At 44.9% G+C, this 20,855-nt stretch overlaps 1 protein-coding gene and 1 long non-coding RNA gene across 2 annotated transcripts in view; both read right to left on the bottom strand.

Annotated features, from left to right (window-relative positions):
• Nucleotides 1-10,550: 10,550 nt before the first annotated feature.
• Nucleotides 10,551-14,257, bottom strand: LOC142362427 (uncharacterized). Its single transcript, XR_012765076.1, has 3 exons — nt 14,130-14,257; nt 12,975-13,113; nt 10,551-11,057 (listed from the first exon to the last, which is right to left on the bottom strand). It is a non-coding gene; the product is annotated as an uncharacterized LOC142362427 (long non-coding RNA).
• A 5,291-nt stretch (nt 14,258-19,548) lies between these two features.
• The window catches only part of QTMAN (queuosine-tRNA mannosyltransferase), a 202,054-nt gene continuing 200,747 nt past the window's right edge, over nt 19,549-20,855 (bottom strand). The window contains exon 14 of the mRNA XM_075430983.1: nt 19,549-19,760. Within this exon, the coding sequence (XP_075287098.1) occupies nt 19,668-19,760 (93 nt within the window). The 3' untranslated portion in view covers nt 19,549-19,667. The remainder of the gene's footprint in view (nt 19,761-20,855) is intronic.

Genomic DNA, 20,855 nt, shown 5'->3' with positions numbered 1-20,855 from the left:
AGCCAGCCATCGTGTTTCTCTGACATGGGATGATCTAAAGAAAACAGCAAGAATTAAGAACCAGTTAAGGGCATTAATTGGATATTTCTGGGAATAATAAAATATTTCTTGCATTTCCAAAAGTCAGAAAGACCCTTTTTCCTCACACTTTTGGCCATGACAAAGTGGTGACACTCGTTCAGTTTTTTTCCAGTGCAGTATGGAGCGTATATTTGCACATCATGTCATGCCTGTCCATGGTAATCAGCAGCCATTACTTCCAAAAGCTCAAAATTCCCTCCTGGACTCTGGTACGCCAAGTTTTAGTTCACAGTGATTTCTTCTTTTTTTTACGGTTGATTTACAATTGCTGCAAACAGAAGTTTATAATGGAAATGCTGACAAAACCATAACTACAGTGTCACGTTAACACCACTATTGCTGCCTCTCTGTCAGAGTTTCCTTTAACCCTATGAGCCAAGACTTGTATCGAGTATCAGCGAAATCCCAGGAATACGCAGGGCACAGGAGACAGAGTAGAGAACCAGAGACAAGACTCCTGGAATAAAATCCTTGCCTCAGTGAAATCAAAGGGATTTTATCCCTGGTGTCTTGTCTCACTTCTGCCAGACACTTGCTGTGTAATTTGGACAAATTTATCCTCTGCAAAATGGACAGGAAAATATGTTCTGCACTTACCTTACAAGTGTTGCAGCATGATTAGCAACTCATGCTATTACAGGAAGCAGGGAAAGGCTACAGATAAATATAAATGCTACCTACAAATTATTAAAAAAAAATAGGCAAATATTATTCTAGGCATCCTCTGTCCATGGGAGGATCTTTACAGCTCTGCCTGCATGTATTTACACAGAGACATTAATATAATATCTCCCTGCAACACTCTCATTATTTGGGTCTTGCGTCACATTTGTGATTTTCAGTTTTATTCCTGGCTTAGGTCTCATTCTTGACATTTTTGTGTAGGTTTTCTATGCAACAATATGCGTACATTAGATGGTGTTGAAACCATCAGCCCAAGTTACTATTTTTAGCGCTGTGCAGAGGATGGGACAGCGACATAAGTGACAATTAAAGAGAATATATTCAGAGCTGTCATCAGCAAATATTTTTTTCTCTTGCCAGCAACGCTAAGTGTGTAGAAGGGCCTCCTAGGCAAAGTTTTTAAGGCAAAACACTCCGGTCATTCAAAAAAAAAAAACAACTAAATGACATCACCAGGAGGCTGGGCTGCTAAAAGGTTCCCGACCACCGAGTTGCGAGAAAACTCTTCTTCGCTCCCTCAAATTGCCGATCTGCCTCTTTGCTTCTGTACTACCCGTGCACAGAGCCTGCAGATGTATATAATTTACAGAGCTTTCCTCATCAAGGGGATTAGGCAGCCCTCTTTCAATATGTATAAGAAGTACAAACACACACTTACCCACTATGTTTTACGCCTGCCTGCCACAAACAGCTGAACAGATTGTGATGAAATTCAGACATTGACAATCTGACAAAAAACTTCTTTTTCGCCTTAAAATCTGGCTTCCAGAAGTTTTGCAAATCTAAATATTTTATTTGAATACTGCGAGGGCCCCAATCTTATGGAAAGCCTATGAAGCAAACACGCAGTTTTATGTAGTTAAGGAGGAAAAAAAAAAAAAGCAAAGCACAGACACATACACAAAACGCATATATTTGGTGCAACTTGCCAATTTTCACAATGACTCGGGCGCGTTTTCTCTCCCCGGCTCCTGAGACTGTAACCAGGCTCCTCTAATAAGCACTTTTTGCCCACCAGTGTGTCAACGGTGCTTTAACAGTAGTTTCAGTGTCAAATTGCCCTTTCCTCAGCAGGGATTGTTAAGCCTTTCTGTATTATACTTCCAAGACTCTCACGAGCTGGAGTTGGGAGATATAATATTTTCTTTGAAGTTTGCATTTCACAACACGCTGGGATGCAAACAAGCTCCAGTTTCTCAGTAGTCAAACAATTCTGGCACACAGGGACTAGGACTAAATATTGTACCAAATTTTCTAATTATGTCTTTGTGATATTTACTACACGATGTTAGGTGAAAGCAGATTCTAATCAATATAAACCCCCTTGTCTAAACAGGACATCTGGGCTTTGAAATATTCTGTTTGTTGTCTCGAAATTACCCTGTAGCAAGCCACCATAACAATATAATATCTTAGTCATGGGAAACTTTGGAGTATTTCTGATAAACTTATCATAAACAGATGAGTGCTTTCTCTCTTACAGTATTAAGGTGATGTAAAAAGTGAAGATAAAAGTCAGCTGTATGCATAAAATCGTAGAGACTTATGCCAACAAAATGCTATGTTTACAAGTTTAAAAGCTCAGAAGTCTGAAAAGGCAAAAATTGGGATTCTTAAAGTAACACTAACTCAGCCACATGGCACATCCTGGCACGCACATTTAGCAAAATAAACATTAGCATATTCATATACACATTTCTAGAGCAACGTATTTTTAATGTGGCCAAACTAATTCAACAATGGGAATCTCAACTTTTCTCGTTTTGTGGCCAAATTCTCAGCTGGCAGAGATATATTATTTCAACAAACCGACATCATCTACAGCAGCTAAGCAGCAGAACCGCTTGCTTCTGAGCACGCAAGTGCCAGATTCTGATGCTCTTAGGATGACAAGTCTCTTTTTCTGACTTAAATATCAATATTCATAAAACAAGATAGACAGATGTGATTAAGAATCAGCTCCTTCACTAGAAGCCTGAGCCTTCCAGTAAAAAAACATTCACGAGAGTCACATTTTCGCCTGGATTTTCTCTCATAAGAGACTCGGAAGGATTCCAGCCTCCCTGGTACAAGTATTTCACAGCACAAAATGTGGACGGTTGCAACTCTTTAGACCTGATCTTTGGATCATGCTAATTTTTACTGACTCTCTCTGCTTTATCTAGTGATTCCTTGATTTTTTCTTCCAAGGACAACAAACCACATGGGAGGGGAGCAGCTCCCCGCTCACCAGGAGCGTGGGCATGCCAGTGCAGGATCCATTCCCGCATTCAAATCTTCCCACGGAGAAAGTTTTCCATGCTGAGGACATTCTCTATGGATAACGAGGTGGATCCGGGCTCCCAAAGCAGCTGCCTTTGCAAAGCTGGCTTATCCCCTCACCTCCGAATTGTCCTCGGTGGAGAGGATCTCCCAATGGCGCCCGGCCAACGCCGCCCTCCCAACCTGCACCCTCCCATCGCGCTGGGGCTCACCAGCCCGGGATAAGGGGATCTAAAAATGACACAAAGCCCCCTTTGCCCCACCTTAATATGACCTACGCTAAATCCAGCTTGGCTGGGGCTGAGGATCAAGGCCCTTAGACACTCTTAACTTAATGCTGCAGGTAGGAATGTCACTACCCCCCATCGGCCGCTGTTTATTTTTATTTTTTGAGTGCGCAAGGTCGTGGTCCAGACTGCAGCCCCATTAAGCAACACGCTCTTTAAATATGGAAAAGCCTCAAAAATTCAGTTTAAGAAAAGGATAGATGAAGAGCAGCCAGTGAGATGCAGTTGCATGCAAACTGTTTGTATATACTATGTGCAAATAGTTCATTGACTATTTTTTTTTTTTTTGCACGAAGGATCTTGAACATTACCCAGCTGGACCCGGGGACATCCGGAGTGAGATGGTTAACTGTTAACAGGCTTCATAAAGACACGCGGGGAATAATCCTCAGATCACCTCTTTTCCCCTTTGCAAGACACAAAAAAAAACTCTAGAAAAGCTTAGCTACCCGTACCATTTCAAACAGTAAATGTTGCCATTTCAGAGTTAGATATGGAAGAAAAAAACCCAAGAAAAGTGCAAAGCACTTCCCACCTTCGAGATCTCTAGCCTGCTAACAAACTGGATAGATATTGGCAAAGAAGTTCAAAAGTTAGTAGGGGCGACAGACAGAAAAACAGACAGTGCAATTGCTGCATTTCCATAAGCAATCGTGCCAAAAAATCAGCTTTGATTAATAATTTAAAAACAAACAAATAAAAAAACCCATTATCTTGAGAAACAGGAATAAGTCTGGCCAGAAAGTTCAGAAAGCCCTAGATGTATTAAAAAAGAGGTTATAGGGCAAATTCTGACTTTGAAGGCTTTTTTATAGGCCTTCCACGTGAATTGGATAGGACGATGCTTCGGTGTAGCAAGGGGGACACCCTGGTCCCCCCTGGGACCCTCGGCCATCAGAGCCCCGAGCCAATACCCGCTAACACCCCCAAGCTCTGAAGGTCTAAAGATCCCCTGAATAATCCTATTGAGGGAGAAGAATTATAACCATGAAAGGCAAAAACGGGGGGAAATGGGATCCTTCCTCAGGCCCCTGGCAGACACGGAGTGGACAATGGGGAAACAAGAGCTAGCATGGAAGTTTCCCCGAGTACGTCCTCAGCCACCGCGGTTTCAGATGAGAATTTCCAGAGACAGGAACTAAAAGAATATTATGTTTTTCTCTGGGGGATTAATTACTTTGCCACTTCTTACCTTTTGTTAGCAGCATGACACCCCATAACCTTGTCACACAAGGCACGAGATGTCCACTTTGATATCAGTTTTCAAAGAAAAATGTTTGTTTTCCCATTTGAGTCCGCAAATTATGTGTTTTTTCTGCTAAAAACCCCGTGAATTTTAAGGGAAGCAGACACCAAAATCTGCTACAAATGATACAGATGGGTGCTGAGTGCTTTGGATGAAAATAAATGAATAAATAAAGGCAGTCCTGCCTCAAGACGCGTATCCCCTTACAAATAAAAAAAGTATTAGGAACATGTTATGAAAAATAACAAAGAATAGCAGAGAAATCAGCAAGTGAGTGGCACTTCAGATGGAGTTTAGCAAATTAAGTCATTGACCTGAAGAGGAGATTAATACCAAACAAGGTGCCCCTTCTTCTGAAGTAATGAATATTCTTCAAACAGCAAGGGAGCACTGACTGCTGTTTGATGCTGATGACATTGAAAATTTAGGAGAACAGAAATTCCATCATTTTTCATTTGTATGCAAATGCGCCTGTTCCAGAAATTAACCCCTGAACCCCATGTCAGTTTTCATCTGGAGGAATTCTCTTTGCCAGCATCACCCGGCGCAGCCTTGCCGCTACCCTGGGGTCACCCGGGCTTCCCCGCACAGAACGCCACAAAACCCCAACACAAAACAAAACAAAATAAAACAAAAGAAAAAAAACCAAAAAAGGGAAGAAAGTAGGGTGGGGGAAATTGGCCAAATCACGCCGGGCTTTGTTTACCCCCCATTAACGGAGCAGAAAGGAGCAATTGAGGGAAAAGCGTGCTGTAAAATGCGCATCTCCGCTGCGCGGCTCGGGGTACCGGCAGAATTGAGATGCAAAAGGCGGCCGCACCTCTCGGGGCTGAGCAGGGGCCACCAAGCGCTTCCCCTGGTGCTGAGGTGAACCCCGGGCCAATATACAGCCCCCCTTACTCTTCCTTTCAGCTAGGGCTTCCACTGTTAGAAAGTTCCTTTGTGGCTTTAGCACCTTAGACAAATGCGACTATCTGCATGTGAAGGGGAAAGAGATGATGGAGGCTTTTTAATTGATGTGGATTTAATTATGCTAATTTAGACAGCTGTAAAGCCTTTTCAGTATAGCTGCATAATGGGACCAGCAAATACAGGTGTCCTTCACTGCAGGCGCTTAATGTTTAACCTCAGTCGTTTTGTGAGGAGGGGAGAATGCAAAGTAATGGTTAACCAGCAGAAAGCTCTATTTCTTGAGGACCTAAAGAGGACACTTCACTTTGATTTTTCGTGCGATCCCATACAGGGCTGCAGAAATCCACACACGCTGAGCAGAGCACAAACACTTCACACTGCAGCGATGCCTGCTCTCATGGGTGAGGCTGAGGCCGAAACAAGAGGGTTCGGGTCTGCCACAGGCTTCAGCAACCTGCACAGGGTGTCCTTCACTTCATTCAGGCCATCTCCAACAAGTGCTGAATTTAAGACAGCCTTTTTGTCTTCCTTCTGCAGCCCTTTCTTATCATCTTCTTTAATTCTTTGCAACCACCTACAGCCTCAGCAATGATTAAAACCAGAAAGCAAGATATCTTCTTAGGGTGTCTCCTTGGTGTCTTACTCCAACCCCTCCCTTGCCTCCACCCCTACCAATATCCCCCATCTCACATCCTACGTCCTTTCTCTAGGCTGGAGCTGACACTGCCAGCGACCATCTGGAGATCCATTTCCCAAGGTCTGGGTTTGGCCAGTTCAGTTCCCCAAAGTGGCCATGCACCACGTAACATCGGTGCTGCTTGAGGAGAAGAGTGTAAATGCTTGGCCAAAGGTGAGGAGGGAATCACTGAGCTTTTTTGTTGTAGGGTGAATCGTAGCTCAGAGGTGCCTGTGTCTCTTTGGTGGCCAGAGGCAGCCTCAGTGACTAGGTGCCTTTTGTTCTGATGCCTACATATGACCTCGAAGCTCTCCTGTTCGGTAGCACTCTCTTATTTGTTTGACCACTGAATAGCTTAGGTTTTATTTTTTTTTTTTTAATAGATGTTGCTAATTATTAGAAACTTGTTAGAATACGACCAAAAGCTTTGTCATACAATTTCTGGTAGACATCACTGAAGCAATTTCAAGCACTGTTGGGTTGAACTACACAACCATCACTGATGCAGCAAATGTAGTCTGCTCAGAAAGTCAGACTTTGGGTCATGCATTCCTCCCAGAATATATCTTTTTCAAGAAGGGCTGCCAAATAGGTGAATACGCTGGAAATACACCCTACACCATCAGATGGAGTTGATTTGTGTAAGACAGGGGAGCAAAGATTAAATCCAGGTGTGCAAAGCTATCTGCTGCTACATCTTCTTTAGGCCTCCCAGAGGCAGCAAGAGCAGAGATTGTGGGAAAAGCACTTTCCCATCAGGTGACACAGTGTGCTGTCCCGCTCCATGATGGGAGCCACCCTGCAGAGCTGTGTCTGTCTCCAGCGTGGTGGCACCTGGATGCCACACTATCTCTAATAATTCCGAAAGTGCAGTAGAAATGGGCTTTTATCCCATTCTACATTGAGGTTCCATGATTTGCCCAAGGTCATAGAGAGCAGGGATGGAAATTCAGATTTTGACTTCTCTTCCGCAGTTTGATTTCCCAGTATCAAATTGCATCCCCTCCTCTTTCCCCACCTTTTCCTCCCTGTTTGCAGTTTCACCTCCTGAGCTCTAGGCACCAGTTATGGCAATCCTCTCCTTTTTGGCAATGGTTCCTGTTGTGGGAAATGTTAATGCCGGGCACCGAGGGGTTAGCAAAGTACTGCACTTCAACCACATTAGCCAGCTTCCAAGTCTGCAAATTCTGCTGCCTAGATACAGCTAATTCTCCCCAAACACTAAGTACCCTTGTCCCCCCAGCTCCTCCTCAGGAACAGCCAACTGCAAAGCACCAGCTAGCTATTATATTAGTATGAATATATTACAAGCATTAGCCTGACAAGCTTGCCGGTGACAGCGTCAGTCATCCTTCACTTCATCTTCCTCCTGTGGTCCAAAGCTGGATTCAACGCCCATGGGCCCACGCTGGGCTCACACGGCAGCTGGAAGGGCCAAACGCCAGTTAATCTGGAAGATATCCTTTCCAACAACAGCACCTGACTTCCTGGCCGGCTTCCCCCAAGGGCTCCTCGGTTGTTCTGGCAGCTGGGACACAGACAACACGCTTGGGGTTGGGTCAAGTTTTCCTCTTGGCTGCTTTGAGCTCTTTGATGCCATTTTCCTTGACTCACCCTTGATTACAGCAAATGGTCTCTATTACATTTTCAAATAACCTGATATCCATAAGAAAGACTTTGGGGTAGGTTTTATTTCAAGTGTTCTCCATTCTTACGTTTGCCTGATGCAGAAATGTAAGAATTGGTCCTAGAGCCAACCAAATCCTGGTGCTTAGCCCAGCAGTGTATCGAATTTCTTTTGCATATCCAGAATGAAAACGCACAGCCTTTTTAATAGGGACAGCCAACGTACAACATACCAATGTAAGCATGCTGCTCTGTATTTTAACAGATTTCAGGAATTTGTGGGAATTCTCTCTAACGTTGGAGAGCAAAAGATCTGAAGAAATGCTCTTGCGAAAAAAAAATACAAATGGGCTCTTTGATAACTATAAAGTTGCTTTCTTGGACCAAGAGTCCACATTAGGAACCAAATAAAATATTTAAAGGCAAAAATCTTGCAAAGTTTCCTCCTGTGAAAGGGAAAATATGGTCTATGCTATACCAGACTTTCCTTTCACAAAATCTGTTTAGGAGTTGCCATGAAACAAACAGTATTCAACAAAGAGCTTGACAATTTTTGTTAAAGTTGCATTTATATATATTTCTAGGAACAGTTGGTTTGATTTTTCTTTAAATCCAAGTGTCGAGTTGCATTTCAGACCACATATAAATACAATTTCGTACTCACATAATGCTTTTGTATCTGGTGTAATTCCATTTACTGCAGCGGTTTTACCTTTCAGTTACCCTAATGGGAACAAGAGCAGAGTTACACCGATAAAAAAAGCTGCTTACAGAAAGAAACACAGAAAGAAAGAACACAGAAATAAATACTTCCTCTGGCTTACTTAATATATTTGTTTGTTCAAATTGTAACAGAGATATTTATTTCAAGAAATATTGTTTGATCAGCAAGTGTAAACTCTGATATATCTTAACCTCCAACAAGCAGTTTTTACAATTCATCACACGACACCTAACTAAGATTAAGTATAGTTGGTCAACTAAAAGAAACAAAAAGAGGTTTCAGGTCATATAATTATACCCTTCTGTTTCCCAACTTTCTTAGAAATCTCTGTCTAAAAATAATTCCAGCATCCGGCCGCCTTGAACAATTGGCTTCTTTTAAAACATATAAAAACTCTTATTCCGTCCTTAGCCACTTTAAGGTCTTGGTGCTGGCGCACACTAATAATGCTTAGCACTGCTATATACCGCTTCCCATCTCCAAAGCACTTTACAAACATTAGCTAATTAATCCTCACAACACCCCTGTGAGGTATGTAGGTAAGTATTGTCATCCAATTAGGTAAGTATTAAGCACTGTTATCCCACCAGATAAGTATTAAGGTCTCCCATTTTACTGGGGATCCTGAGGACAACAGGTTAAGTTACTTACCAAAGGTCACAGGGGGAGTTGGTAGAATAAAACTTGGGATGCTCTGGTTTCTTGCTGGCTCTTCACCCACCTGGGCAGCATCCGGTGCTGCTCCCTCGGCAAAGGCATCCATCGCCATCCACATGGAAATTGGGGCTTTCTACACCCCTCCAAGACACAGAGCATTGAGTACAGTGCGGTGGAAAAGATGCGCCCGAGAAGCACAGCCTCCCCTCTTTGAGGTAGGCAATGATGACACGGTCTAGGAAATTTCTCAGGAATTTTATGAAGAATAAAGCTCTTGGGCTGGGGCCTTGTCCTGTGGGTGCACACATGGACACACATTCAAACATACTGTCAGGCCTCGCCAGTCAGAAGCTCCTTCTTCCCCTCCCAGTTTGCCTTTCTTTTCCACTGTCTGGTAAAGGTGGACTCATTTGAAAATGTCACATCCAGTCCACAAATACACGATCATGCTTTGCATCTTGTTAGCATAAAATAGTCCAAATTGAAGCCCTAGCTCAGAAGCTTCCAGGTTTGTAGGTGGGCTTGAACCCACAAACACACTTGATGGGACAAATCCTTTTTCAGAGGATCTAGAAAACAGGAGTAGCCCAGCACATTTTGGGTTTTAATCCAGTCTCCGCAGATGTCAAGCTGGCGAAATAGCATCATCCGACCCGCCGAGACAATGCCAGTGTGCGCATCTGGTTTTAATTTCACTTCACTGCTAGAGAAAAAGTGAAAGCTCCTACTGTAACTCCACTTGGAGCTGGGTTTGCAAGTTCAAAGAGTCTTGACTTGGAGTCCTATGCGTTTTATGAAGTTACTGAACTCTAGACAGGCATAAGAAGGCCCCCAGAAAAGGAACACTCACCCCAAGCGAGCCCGTTACAAGCTGTGATCCCAGGCAGGGCGTACGCCACGGTCTGCCCAAGGACCCACCATTTGCTGACACGTGATGGACAGTCATGCCTGCCCTCTGCTCAGCAGTTGGACACTTGGCTAGCGGCAATTTCCTTCCGCGGGGGCAGCCCGGGTGCGGTAACAGCCCTTCTTCTGAACACGGAGGACGGGCACGGCAATGTTCCAGCTCTTGCTGGAGCTGGGGCAAACCCCAAGTGTAAAAATAAAAAATAAAAAAAAAGAAAGACCTCGACTAGATTTCAACAGAGCTGATTTATGTCTTCAAGTGGAAGGTGGTTTTAGCTGAAGTAAACTACACAGTTTTTAGATCATGCAAAATTCATGGCAGTTTGATCCCACGGGACGTCAAACAAACACAGATGATTTGCCAGGAATCCCTACAAACTGAAATAACCAAACCTTGTACGGTTCCAGCAAAAGTCTTAAACCAGGTCTAAGGAAGAATAAAAATAAGGAATAAAATAAAGAATTTTTATTTTACTCATCTACACAAAAACGTCTCCAGTGCAATACATATCCAGACCAAACGCACACAAAGAAGTAGCCCAAACACCCAATGCCTTGAAACTCAAAAAACCTCCAACCCACAAACCAAAACCAAATACACAAATGGAAAGAAGAGCCATGAAAAAAGAAGGTAGATTTAGATTTTGCTGCATTTTTGGAGTCATTTTATTTTAGCATCAAACTGAACCACCCCCCTGAGAAAACTAACAGAAAATGCAGGTAATGGACATACCATGTGTGTTATAGTCATGAAAAAGAAAATAAGCAACCAAAACTGTGACAAGAATGTGCCTAGTAATTATATTCTTTTGAGCTTGGTCTGCTGGCATTTCTTCCTTTTTTTTCTGTCTACCAGTCATCAGTGTCTGCCATGAATTTGTCCGATGCCCTGTCCCAAAACCGGAGGAAATGATGTTCTCCACAAGCACAAGACTCAGCTGTGGGTTTTACACCGCCATTTGTCGCTGTAAACTGCCAGGACGACGTGCCTTCCCCCTGCCGAAACAACGAAGACCAAGTGAGCAGTGAGATTTCAGCGCGGGTTATGCAAAATGGAAGGATTAAAAAATGAAAAGAGCATTCACTTCATGTCGCTCCTTTAAAACATTATCACATCGCTCCTTTTTTTCCTAACCTGACCTTTTTTTTTCCCCAACGGTTTGTCTATAACTTAATATAACTAATTCTTTTGAAATAATGTTCACAGTTAGCATAATTGGTGTTATATAGTTCTAATGTACATTACGGAATATTCTGTCACTAGACACTAAATTGAAATTTTAGAGAAAATGATAGAAATAGCTGTAAGGGAAAAAGTCCCCTTTTAAATCTAATTTGCTATGCACCGCAGTAGGGTAATGGATGCAATGAAAGTTCCTTTATTGAGTTCCCATGTCCAAAAGGTATTTAGGTAGCAAAGGATGTTAAGCAGACCCCCTGTGCTCCTCCTTTAAGTAAAGATAGCAGGAAATAAGGTATATAGGTTGGTGTCCTCCTGATTTTTATTTCCTCAGGAGTACAACTTATGCAAAGGGCACCTTAGGCTACTTGGCTGATCACAAAGGGTGCCCCCGACCCCCTCGCTGTCTCCATGAATAGAAGCATCTAAAGGATGGCTGAAGCCATACAGCGAGTTAAATCCTTCAGGTGGGTCTTTTCAAATTCCAATAGTGAGGAGTTACTGGAGAATTGGTAAGGATTTCACTAGGCCCCAGCAGGTTTGAGATCAAAAGCCCCGGTTAAATAAAAGCCTGTTGGGAAATCTTAAAACCTCTTTGTAATGTAACTTAAAAAAGTTAATACAAAGAGCCCTTAGACTGAAGCATGTAACAGCATGAACAAAGAGTATATCAAAACTGATTCCATTAAGGGGAGGCAGACAAATAAATTCATTTCATTTAAAGAGAAATCATATATATTACTCTGCTAAAAACTAAAAAGCACACAAGTAAAATAAACCCCTAGATTTTACAGTCCACATTGACTTAGAGCTGTGAATAATAGAAATAGATACACATAAAATCTATTTATAAATATCTCTCTGAACAGAGAACAGAACATTATATACACACGTATATGTTTAAGTATCAATTTATCCAATATGTGCGTGCGTGTGTGTGTATAATTCTAGTACATACATATTTTTATCATTTATGAGGCCTCACGCTGGGCTTTCAAATCTGCAGTTAGATGTATCTACATACGTATCCAGAAAAACGCAGCTGAAAGAGCCCCTACATTCAGAACTGACACAAGGCATTTTTCAACCCAATTAATTAAAATAGATGGGTGCTCATCAGTCAGCTGGCACAGGTTGTGGGTTTTTTTTCTCCGTCACATTGCCAGAGTGTCACAGTGATACTTGTGCAGCACATCGAAAACAGAAAATCTGGGACCAGGATTCAGATATCATTTATTAGCTGACCTCTTTCTGAGCAGCTCTTACACTTTTAACTCGCTGGGGGTCCTGCACGAAAGGTGGGGGGGGTAGGAAGGGAGAGACATAGAATTACATGGAATCATTTAGGTTGGAAAAGACCTTTGAGATCATCCTCTCGGTGACGTGCTTCAAGATCTCGTGCGGGACGTCACGGGCACACGCGCCGGTGGGCTGCGCACCGTTCGCACGAAGGAAGCTGTCTCTTGTGGCCAGGATGGCTGTGTCACCACGGCACGGTCCTCGGGCGGGGGGGACCGCGGCCGGGGCTCCCTCACTTCACAGCGGGGCCGGGTCACTTGGGCGCAGGATGCTCCGGCACCCTTGGGAGGGAGCAGAGCGATGTCCCGTCTCCCCATGGCTCGCTCTCCCCCTGACCAAGAGTCACTGACAATTTTGCTCCCTTCACCCTCCAACAAAGGCAAAGGGGGAGGAGGGCTGAATTTTACTGCGTTTGTGAGGCTTTTTGTTCTTACCCTGATGGGGGAGATGTGGCTATCCCATTAGCCAGAAAGCGTATTTTACTGTTTAGGAAATGCTGTTCCTCTCGCAGGTTTCATGGGCCTCGCAGCGAGCAGAGGGAGATGTACGAGCTGTACAAATGAGGGTGAACGCCTGCAAAAAATCAGTGTTAATGTTCTACAGGATTTTTTTTTTTCAAACTTTTCCCCCTGTAATTAGAATCTGACATTTTAGTTCAACTGTGTTAACCCTGAGCTCGTTATGTTCACGTATAGTGGGGGACTGGCATCCACTCTCATTCTCTAAACCCCCCTTCATCCCACCAGCCCCTGAAACGCTGCCCCTACAGCAGGCACAAACCAGGCTCCGTCCCTGCACTCTTGACGAACAGTTTTTCTGAAGATGAGAAATCAGCAACTTCTCTCACATATGGTGCCTTTCATCCCAGCCAGCAGCAACAGTTTCACAACCTACATCAACACCATTAAGTTTTTTTTTTCCTTTCGACCCCTAAAATGCACAGCAGCTCAAAGTCTTTTAATTATAGATATAATTATCATTCTAGCAACACCATTTCTGGTTATACCGAGTGGATCCCACCAAATTAGTGCAGGGACTACTGTTTGTTGATGGATCTTTGCTCTGTGCACGAAATCACCGTGGGGTTTGCTGAAGAAGTGCCCTTTGCAACAGCTACCCCAGAAAATGGGCAAAAATGGAGAATGCCAAACGGAGATGGGACCACAAGGGAAAGCCAAGCGAAAGGTATCGATATTTAGGGGACCTCGGTCTCTGTGCCGTGACTGACGTCCTTGCCCTAGCAACAAGCATCTAATAATCACAGGAGATAAACGCCACTTTGGGCTCCTCATTTGAGAGAAAACATCTCCAAAAGCACCATATCTACTAATATCAAAGGCTGTGGTGGCTTCTGCATCGTGGGCAATTTTTAGACCGGTAGAGGATGAGGTTTTCTGGTTCAAACAGGAATTAATTGAGGGAAGTCATACGGCCTGTGTTACACACGTGACACCAGATGATCCAAATAGTCCTTTCTTGGCCTTATAATCTACAAATAGCCTTGTGGAGGTACTGCTCTGCTGTGGATTAGTGGCAAACCAATGCTCCTCTTGCTTGGATGAGTTCTCTGATCTAAATACCATCCAGACCTGCGTGGCGTACAGGATTTGACTGGATCACGGTCTCAGACGGAGCCATCACCAATTAATGCCAGACAGGCGATAAACCGGGGTAGGACACGCTCCACTTCAGGTGCTGCACAATTCTGGAGAATCGCTGGTAGCTGTGTAACGAGAGAAGAGAAATAATTTTGCTATAAGGGCACTTACAAACATTTTATACTTGCTATCTTTACATTACCTTAGAGTGTAAAAGACCCAGACCATCAGACATCACGGAGTTATTTGGCCCTGAATTAATCAGACTCAATTGCAAGAGCAGGGTATAACTGTGGCCATATTCTAGTCCATAAAAATCATAAGATTCCAGAAATACATGGGTAACTGGACAACTCGTTCCCATATGGAAAACAGAGCATCTGCGGTCTTGTCAATCTTGCTTGGATTACAAGGCAGAGGAAATACCTGGCTGAGCAGTGCTCAGGAATTATCAGGTGGATGATATTACAGGAGCAAGCCGGGTCTTTATTTATTTGCTTGATAAGGATGCCTCCGAGTTCAGGTTGTTCGAGTTACATAAAGGCTAAGCTCCCTCCAGACAAGCTCCACAGCCCTGATCGCTCTAAGTCCTTCTTCGCGATCGGTCAACGCCGTTTGCGGGACGCTGGGAAATCCATGTGCTGGAAACCCCTCCAAAACAGGGGTGAGCTCAGACTCAGTCACCACCTCAAAGTCAACTAGAAATATCTCTTAAGGGCAGATATCCTCTTTTCTGTCCCTATCTCTAACCCTGCTTCGTTTCAACCCCGAGGATAATTTGGTATGTTGAAGGAAATGTGTCATTTATTAAGTCAACAACCACTTCCTTTAGTATCTACAAAAATTTCTTCTGAGGTTTCCCTTTTAAGCACCGATGTTATTTCGATTTGCAGGCTGAGACCGTAGCAAAGGGTGGAAAAACTTACAGCCGTTACGTTGATTAATCAGCTGCTGAAATTTGGCTTTTCAGCGTGACACCTCTGCTCTCTGACTGTGTGGCCTACTGCACCGTGATCAATGTGTCTGTGCAGGCTCCAAAACCCCAGAGCCACACAATGCAAAGAGGCAATCTTCTGCCCTCTTTGACCACAAGAAGCCACATTGCTGCGATCGCTGCTCCCGTACAAGTGTAGCATGACCCCGTATTTGTAGGCAGCAGAGTACGGCTTCATTAAAAGTCATACTCTGCGTTAGGAACTTCAAGCTTTTGCGAGGCAAGCCAGCATCAGAGCAGCACATGTCTGGAACTGATAGTAAAATGGGTAATGCCTTAAACCCCACCTCTATACTGTTATTTACATACGTATCTTTCATCTGACACAGGCTTCCCCTCCAGCACCTTGAATATATCAGTCCTAAGGAAGAGACTTTCAGTTCAAAGAGTGCCATCCCCAAATCAAAGTAGGGGGTTATCAAGTGAGGTGCGCCAAGCAGTAAGACAAAACATATGCATTTTTAATAGGTAGCCTCTCCTCCCCCTGAGGAAGCCAAGAAAAGAGACGCTGTGAAGCTTCAGCAGAAAACAAGTTCAGTGGATTTCTGCTCAGGCTGCTATTCGCAAAAAAACAAAATTCACAACTCTCCTGTATCTTGGCGAGATGTTTACCAAGCGCTCTTCAAAGCACTCCAGCCCCACCCTCGGCAGTCTGATTGACCAGGTGAGCTCATCCCCATGCAGCATTGAAAAAGAAGACAGGAAAAGCAAAAAAAAACCCACAGTAAAAAACTGAAAAATAAAAAGGCCATGAAAGAGAAACAAAAATCTCAACAGGTCTGTGTGGAATTTCAGCAGCGCTTTATTTATTAATGCACATGTAGCTGCCATTGTACTCCAGCTCCCAGAGACGGCTCTGTAAGGAATAGGCCAGATGCTGATTGACAGCAGCCATAATTCCATACAATGAGACTGTATTAAATTGTTTGATGTGATATGATACTCATCACTTGTAACTGATCAAACATACTGCCGCATCAAACAGCATTACAATACAATCAGGCTGGATATGGTTCCTGCCAAGGCTGCTCATCACATTGCACGCTTCTGCATGAAGCAGATCTATTCATAGCATCGACAGGCCACTCCTCTCCAAATTTCTCCACAGGATCGTACGACGTCAAACGTGCAAAGAAATCCACGCGCAACGCTTCGCAGTGCGAGGCAGCGTTTCCGTCGGCTGAACGCTTCTGCCACGAAGGGCTTGGCTGATTTGGGGGATTCTTGTAGGAGAATACCCAAACCTGCAAACCTGCGCCCCAAAACAGAGATGTGATGTTCCAGCTTCCTAGATTTTTTTTTTCGATTTTTTTTTTTCTTTCCTAAATGCAAACAAATCGGCAGATTGAATGTTTTTTGACTGCAATTCTACTTTTGCCGTGGTTCCCCCCGGGAGAGCGGCTCTAGCCCGCTGCCTTGCAGGAGGGAGCTGCGTTTGCTAACTCTGACCCTTTTAGAGGCAGGAGACACCAATAAAAGCAACGAATTCCTCGTCACCGGCGCTCCCGCTGCAGACGCAGAGGGTGACGCGCCGCAGCCCACGGGGGACAGGACTCGCTGCCACATTACGAGTGTCGGGGCTCTCTCGGATGCAGGTTCTCAAGCGAGCCTGGGTCTCTAGAGGGCAGAGGTCAGCTGTCCTCAAATCTGTGTGAATGCTAGATTAAGTTTATTAATCTCCTCGCTTTCACTTCAAAACCAAATTATAGGATGGTTAAATGTTAATGCCCGGGAGTTTGTGAGATGATGAACACCCTCAGCTACCACGGCTAGAGGGAACACAAGGTGTTCAGACCCCGAAAGGGTCTTGGAAGTTGGTGTGATGAGCTGGGGAGTATGTTTTCCCCCTGAATTACCACATGCCTTATGCCTGGTGTGCATTTCTGTTTGCAGACGCAGCCACCCTCAGCCACGAGTCCAAGACACACGGCTGCTGGATGGAAAGCTGTTGGCCCCGACTCGGGTACCGGCGACTGCCCACCTTGATGTCCGAGGGGTAGAGCAGATATGCCCACTGTATCGGGGGGGGGGCACGACCTCAAGCACAGCTCTTTATATCGAATTTATACCTGTGCTTGGGTAAGATTCGAAATCCCCATCCCGCTGCACCGCCTCTCCAGCGCCCAGGAGTCGCATGAAACCAAGCATGCAATGAACACGGTATTTAGCAACCTTCGAAACTGCTTCTATCAGTGTATCTCATAAAACTACTCCAGCGTGTAAAAACGAAGTGATAAATGAGTATAAGGGTTCCATATAATTCCTCGTGGACAGGTATGCACATCATAATTGGACTATCTGCCCCCTTGATTGCTGTCTCAGCCTGGGAGACCGAGGATCACATAGCCATGGAAAATACAAAGTAATACGCAGGAATGCATGCCTGACTATCTGAAACTGGTGCAGAACACCATGTTTTTTACAATCTGGGAATGAATACCTTTCACATTTAAGATATTTCTTGCAAACTGCAGTGACAGGAGGTGTCTTTTGTCCTGCTTTTCACTCCCGTAGTGTCAGCGTGAGCCGATTAAACACATCACACGGCAGCAAATTATCTCTGCTGATGGAACCAGCTCCACAAAGGTTACTTAAGAGAGGTGCGCAAGGCATTTCCTTTTTCTAACTAAAAAAAAAGTAAACAAATCTTTCAAGACAGTAAGCTGTCTCAGAATGGCACCTGAGACAGATAGACAGGGATTGACATATGATGGAAAACATACAGGGAAGGGCTGGAAAGGGCTTTCACACCCTGATCCCTGACGGCCAGTTTTTGCCAGCAACGGCTCGGTGCGGCGCACAGAGCTAAAGAAGCTGTAACTTTCTATCTGGGTGTAGCTAAGTAATTCAAGATGCTGCAAGTTAAATGTAACAGTAGAAAGGCAGAAGTTCAAAAACCGAGTCCCAGGCATTTCAGCGCAGCGTATAGTATGCTAAATTGTGGTATTACAGAAATTGCGAAGAGTTTGGCCACAAAACGTTTCATACTGCACCAGCATGCTGCCAGGGCTGGGTTCCAGCAAGCCCAGACATTTTTCCCTTCACCTGTGCCTCTTTTTTATTTTTTTTTTCCTGTTTGTTAACGCAAAACAAAAAGCTCCCACCGTATGGGAGAATTACAGCCTTTGTCCTGAGCGTACCTCTCCGTTCATTAAATCAGCGCAACCGAAAAGTCACCACGCACCAGGCAAAGATAACTGCAAAGCTGTTCTTCCCCTCCCCGTACCACCTGAGTGCCGCTATTATTCCTCCTCCTTGGGGAAAGGACCCCATATGCGAGTTTCAGAAACCACCCCAGTAACTCCAAGCATCATTATCAATAGTAGGATGAACTGCAGCTGGGATGCACTGAGGAGGCACGGTAATACTCGCCCTAATCTCTGCATTCATCTCCCTGGCCCTCGCTAGGAAGTTTAAGTACATTTACTGGGGATTCTTCAGCCCTTGAAAGGTAGGAAGACATCTATGAGGCTTGACGTACCAGCTAATTAACTGGGGTTTGGAGAAAAAAAAAATCTTCTTATCTGCTTAACTTGGAGACACTCTCTTTGTTTTTAAGCCTGCAGACTACCTTCTCTTTAAAATGCACGTTACGTACACCTCAGTAGTATGGAATGCATTATTTTTAACGAGGACCTATTTTAACTTGGACCTAAAACTACTAACAGTTGACAGAGAGGGTTTTTTTCTAAAAACATTTGCAGAATCAGCTGAACGACGGTCCATAGTCTGTGTTTTGCAAGACAGGCTACAAAATCATCATGCCTTTTTATATTTTTTCCTGTCCTTAAAAATCCAGGAACATGAACGTATGAATAGGTTGAAAATGAACACCCAAGGCCCCAAAACCTATAAGGAGTTTAAAAAAATCTTCCAGTTTTTGTTTCTTGGTGTCGAGAAGGGGAGAATATTGAGGCTGGGAGAAAATGATTGATTTGTGCCTGCAGTAGTTGGGGCACGTGAGTATTTCACGCCGTTCTTCCGACACGAGCAGAGACGTGAGCAACTCCTGTAACATCCCTGCTCAGAATTAAACCGTATTAAAATTTCCTGCAAATGGCACAGAGCAGTTTTAAATCCTCGCCACATTCCTAGCAGATAGAACGGTGGCATGATTGACCAAGCTTTTTTTTTCTTCTTCTTTTTTAAAGTACACATATGATGATGCATCATAGTTATAAACAGATGGTATTTGGCCTCCTTCCTATTCTCAACATTTGGAATTCCTAAACTATGTGAATTAAACAATAATATTTTATAAACATACAAGGGATTTTGCTCACTGCTTTGTTAACATAGAAATTATACAATGCTGACATTTATTTAAATTTTAAAAAGTAAACAAGAGTGTGTATTGAATTAAAGCAAACTAAAATCAACAGAAAGAAATATGTTCTGGGCGCACGTTACCTACAACGGCACGGGCCTTTTTCGGTGAGATGAAGCAATGGGACGAAGCACAAATTGGAGCTCAGGCAGTCGGATCCTTTGTGCTGGAAAGGCTCATTTCACACCTCGCCGTAAACAACGGATATTTATCCCATAACGGGCCCGTTGACCATCAGTTGTTCATTTACTCCGCAGCCTGCTATTATGGAGTTAAAAGAAGTTCCTTTCTGCCGGCTTTCCTAGGAGTGAAAGTGTGTTTGCAATTTTAGTACCAACTGGATCCAGTCTAACACTTGTACTTCGTCCGAGAAACATTTTCATAATACCAAAATCTGGGGGGGGACGGGAGTATTCCCGCCAGGAAGGGCAGCAGCAAGCCTTGGCTCTGCGGAGCGGCACCCTGCGCGCTGGGTGTCCCCCTCCCCTCCCCTCCCGCGTCAACCCCTCGCTCCGCGCCGCTCCCCGCGTCCCCCGTGCCCAGGTCCGCGAGGAGGCTCTGTGATGAATAAATAATGAACCGGAGATTTTAATCAGCGTTACGATTTTTGAAAAGGGCTAATTACCATTGTTTACAGACATGCCTTTCCCGTGCCTTCCCGTGTTTCGCCTTCCAAGCTCCAAGGGTTAACACCGCCCCCCCCCCCCACCCGCGCTCCTCGGCTGCTTCTCTCCCGGCGTTTGGGGGGGGGGGAGGGGGGTTGGCTTGTTTGGGGGTGTTTTTGGCTTGTTTGGGGCTGGGTTTGTTTCGGTTTGGGGGTTTTTTCCCTCCCCCGGAGCGCGGACACCCAAGCCGTACTGGAGAGGAGAGCCGGGCGGAGGGGGGGGGGGGACGAGAGGCGGCTCGCTCCGCGGCCCCGGACGCGCACTGGGGGGGTTTGGGGGGGGGCTGCCTCTCTGCCGGCCGTGCTTCTCAAAGTTACGCACCAATCTTCTTCCCAAAACCACGTTTTTATTACCGAGGAGCCAGGCGGAGGGGAAAGGGAGACGCGGAGAGCCCCCCCCCGCCCTCACCCCGGGGTCCAGGACGTCCGCTCCCCCCCCCCCCCGCCCCCCCCCCCGCCTTTAACATGACTATCCTTACGCTTATTTTTGCCTTAGCTGGCCTCGTTTAACCCCGGTTCCCTTCTCTGCCCCATCGCCATCCCCACCCCCGGGCAAAGCCCCCCGGGCCAACCCCCCAGGTCGGGTCCGCGTCTCCCCCCCCGGGTTTCCCCGCTCGCTGCCTCCACCCAGGGCGGGTGCCCGGTCGCATCGCGCCCGATGAGCATTTTCCACCAACAGCTGCGTACATTCACTCAGAACGTAAAGAAATATCAGAAGGTAACGCGGCGTTG

The sequence above is a fragment of the Opisthocomus hoazin genome, chromosome 9, assembly GCF_030867145.1.
Source record: "Opisthocomus hoazin isolate bOpiHoa1 chromosome 9, bOpiHoa1.hap1, whole genome shotgun sequence".
Taxonomy (NCBI): Eukaryota; Metazoa; Chordata; class Aves; order Opisthocomiformes; family Opisthocomidae; genus Opisthocomus; species Opisthocomus hoazin.
The sequence above is the reverse complement of the archived record's forward strand: the minus strand, read 5'-3'. Positions and strand labels throughout refer to the sequence as shown.